Raw genomic sequence first — 2762 nt, 5'->3', positions numbered from 1 at the left:
TAACAACTGAATATTAGTATATTACACTAACGAATCAAAAATATATAGACAATATTGAGTTATAATCTTTACAGTTCGAAATCTTATATAACAACGTACCTACAGTATTATAAATAAATTTACAATTTAGGTATAAATAGGTAATAATGAAATAACTAATATTACTATTTGACAACTCTGTTATAATACGTCCAAGGTCGTCCAAGAAAATAGTGATATATACGGGATTCGGATGGCATTTACGTTGTGATTGAAGTTTTAGTAGCGATATTGTTCTAAACACTCATCGCATCCTGGATTATTGCCATATTGTTGTTCTGGTGCATGGTATCCACTATGTTCCGTTTGTCGGTATTCACCCTGTCCTTGATTGTTATCATGACCTTGAATTCTACCACCTTTAGTGCCTGCAACTTGTCCTTGGCTGTTACCATAACCTTGAATTCTACCACCTTTTGTGCCTGCAACTTGTCCTTGGCTGTTACCATAACTTCGAATTCTACCCCCTTTAGTGCCTGCAACTTGTCTTTGGGTGTTACCATTTCTTTCGTTGCTATCATGTCGAGGTTCTGGGTTGATCTGTTCGGATTCTTCTTCTAATTCATATCGAGCGTGTTGTGGTGCACCCAGTGAGTAACCGACCAATGCAATAACCAATACAATTGACTAGAAAAGACAATAAATGCATTTAAACAACAAATTTAGTAGGTATCTTTATTCTCCTGGTTAATCACTACATGGGAGCCGAACTGTTTTCACATTGCTTGGCCCCCATACAAATTTAGTACCTAGTTAATCAATAGTTAACAGTTACATATAGTTTTACATAATATAACAGTTGTACTTATAAGTTATAAAATAAAATATAGTAAATTATTTAAGTTGCAGAATAAATGTTTTGGTACTAATTAAGTGGGTATATTATTTAGCGATATCGGAGTATACGTTGTTTTCTTATATATAACTTATATTGGTGCAGTGTGACGCGGTCCGTACACTCAACTGCGAAAACGCTCTGAGTGTACGTATCGATCGGAGTTGTTTTCTCTCAGATGGGTGACCAACCAGGACTTGTAGCATTAAATCCTGTCACACATCAAAAATGGGTTCCAACCACAACCGTTCTTAGCCCCTAGAAGTTAAAGTACTTTAAAAACTAAAAATAACCATCCGATTACATAGGTAGTAATATAATCATTAAAAATATTGTTAGGTAGGTAATACAAAGTAAAATAGGTTCTAGAATTCTTTACCCTATATACAATCAATAATGATAATATTTTTGTAGTTTTTAGGAATTATAATTTTAAATTTACTCAGGTATTTTATAGTAAATGATTGTTTATGTTTCAGAATTAATTTTCTAAATAACAATTATTAAAAAAAAATCATCCATTAAATGTATAACTAATGATTTAATGTTTTCCTGAAAATGAATTATTTTGTCAAAAGTGAATTATTTCAATATTAAACTAATATTATATATTTAAAAAAATATTTTCTTAGCTATCACACAGAACTTTAAATAGTATTTCATTTTGAAACATTATAAATTGTAAAAAAAAAAAATTTAAAACCTATTCGTTGATAAGTAAGCCCGGTTATAGGTAACCTACATTACAACATTATGACTTAGGTAGGTACAAGAGACTACAGAGAAATATTGAAAACTTTTTTAAAGGTATTCGTAGATTTTTAAATATTTGATGCTTTACAAAAATTATTTAAATAAAAATATTCAAGTACCAACTATATTATACACTATTTTTATTATTAAAATGTAATATTCGTATGATATTAATTACTTTATATTTTATAAGAACGAGCTTAAAAGGTAATCGAATCATAACAATAATATTTTGAATATACCTACTCGGATATTTTCAAGGCTGGGCAAGTTAATGATTTTTTTTAACTCAGTTAAGTTAGGTTAAAATGCTCCAATAACAAAAGTAAAAAGTAAAAAGTAAATTTAAATAAAGGTTAACTCAGTTAAGTTAAAAGTTAATATACACTTTTTGTTAACTTTTTATTAAGTTAAAAAAAGTTAATTTGTTTATACAACGCTAGAGTACTTAATTTTTTTCCAACCCAAAACTAAATTATAGACTATAGTGCTTATACTGTATACAGAAATTTCCATATAAGTTAGATTCGAATGATATACATTTTTAATTTTAAACAATTCACGGTAAATATGTTTTGCCACGGAAACGAAATAGACTGAAATAGTGAAATATAATTAAATTAAAAACAAAATAAATTAACCCAACTTATTTTTCAAAATGAAAAATTAATTCGTTAATTTCACGTTAATTAAAAAAGAAATTTAGAAGGTAACAGTTAAGTTAAAAAGTTAAAATAAATTTAACTTTTTAACTCGTCAATGCTCAGCCTTTGATATTTTCACCTAAAATCGTATACGGTCTTGGTACTAACACAGTAGGTATTATAATATTTACCAGATAATTCATGTTGGCGAGTGAGTGTGTAGTGTTTTTTTCACAAGGCGAGTTCAGCGAATGTTGGAAGTCTGTTGGAAATCTTCGGTTTGCGACTATGATCGTTCGTCGGACGTGCGCTGTCTTATAAAGGGAGTCTGCGGACGGGCTTTTCCAAGCACGAGTATAATATGCATATACATACTGTTATAAAATGTATTGTGTATCATGACTTAATGACCTAGATACCGAGGTTTATTTAGTATGGTATACGCATACGGTTTTCCCCGATCAATGTACACGTAATGTTATCATATAAAT

General features: G+C 29.5%; 1 protein-coding gene across 1 annotated transcript; it reads right to left on the bottom strand.

Moving 5' to 3' along the window:
- On the bottom strand, positions 1-2561 carry LOC100167673 (ovarian fibroin-like substance-1-like). Its single transcript, NM_001162794.2, is given in 2 exon segments — positions 1-666; positions 2463-2561. Coding segments are annotated over 2 exon segments (420 nt in total). The 5' UTR covers positions 2475-2561; the 3' UTR covers positions 1-258.
- Between the last annotated feature and the right edge of the window lie 201 nt (positions 2562-2762).

The sequence above is a fragment of the Acyrthosiphon pisum genome, chromosome A1 (genome assembly GCF_005508785.2).
Source record: "Acyrthosiphon pisum isolate AL4f chromosome A1, pea_aphid_22Mar2018_4r6ur, whole genome shotgun sequence".
NCBI lineage: Eukaryota > Metazoa > Arthropoda > Insecta > Hemiptera > Aphididae > Acyrthosiphon > Acyrthosiphon pisum.
Note: the sequence above shows the minus strand (reverse complement) of the source record. Positions and strands in the feature narration are given on the sequence as shown.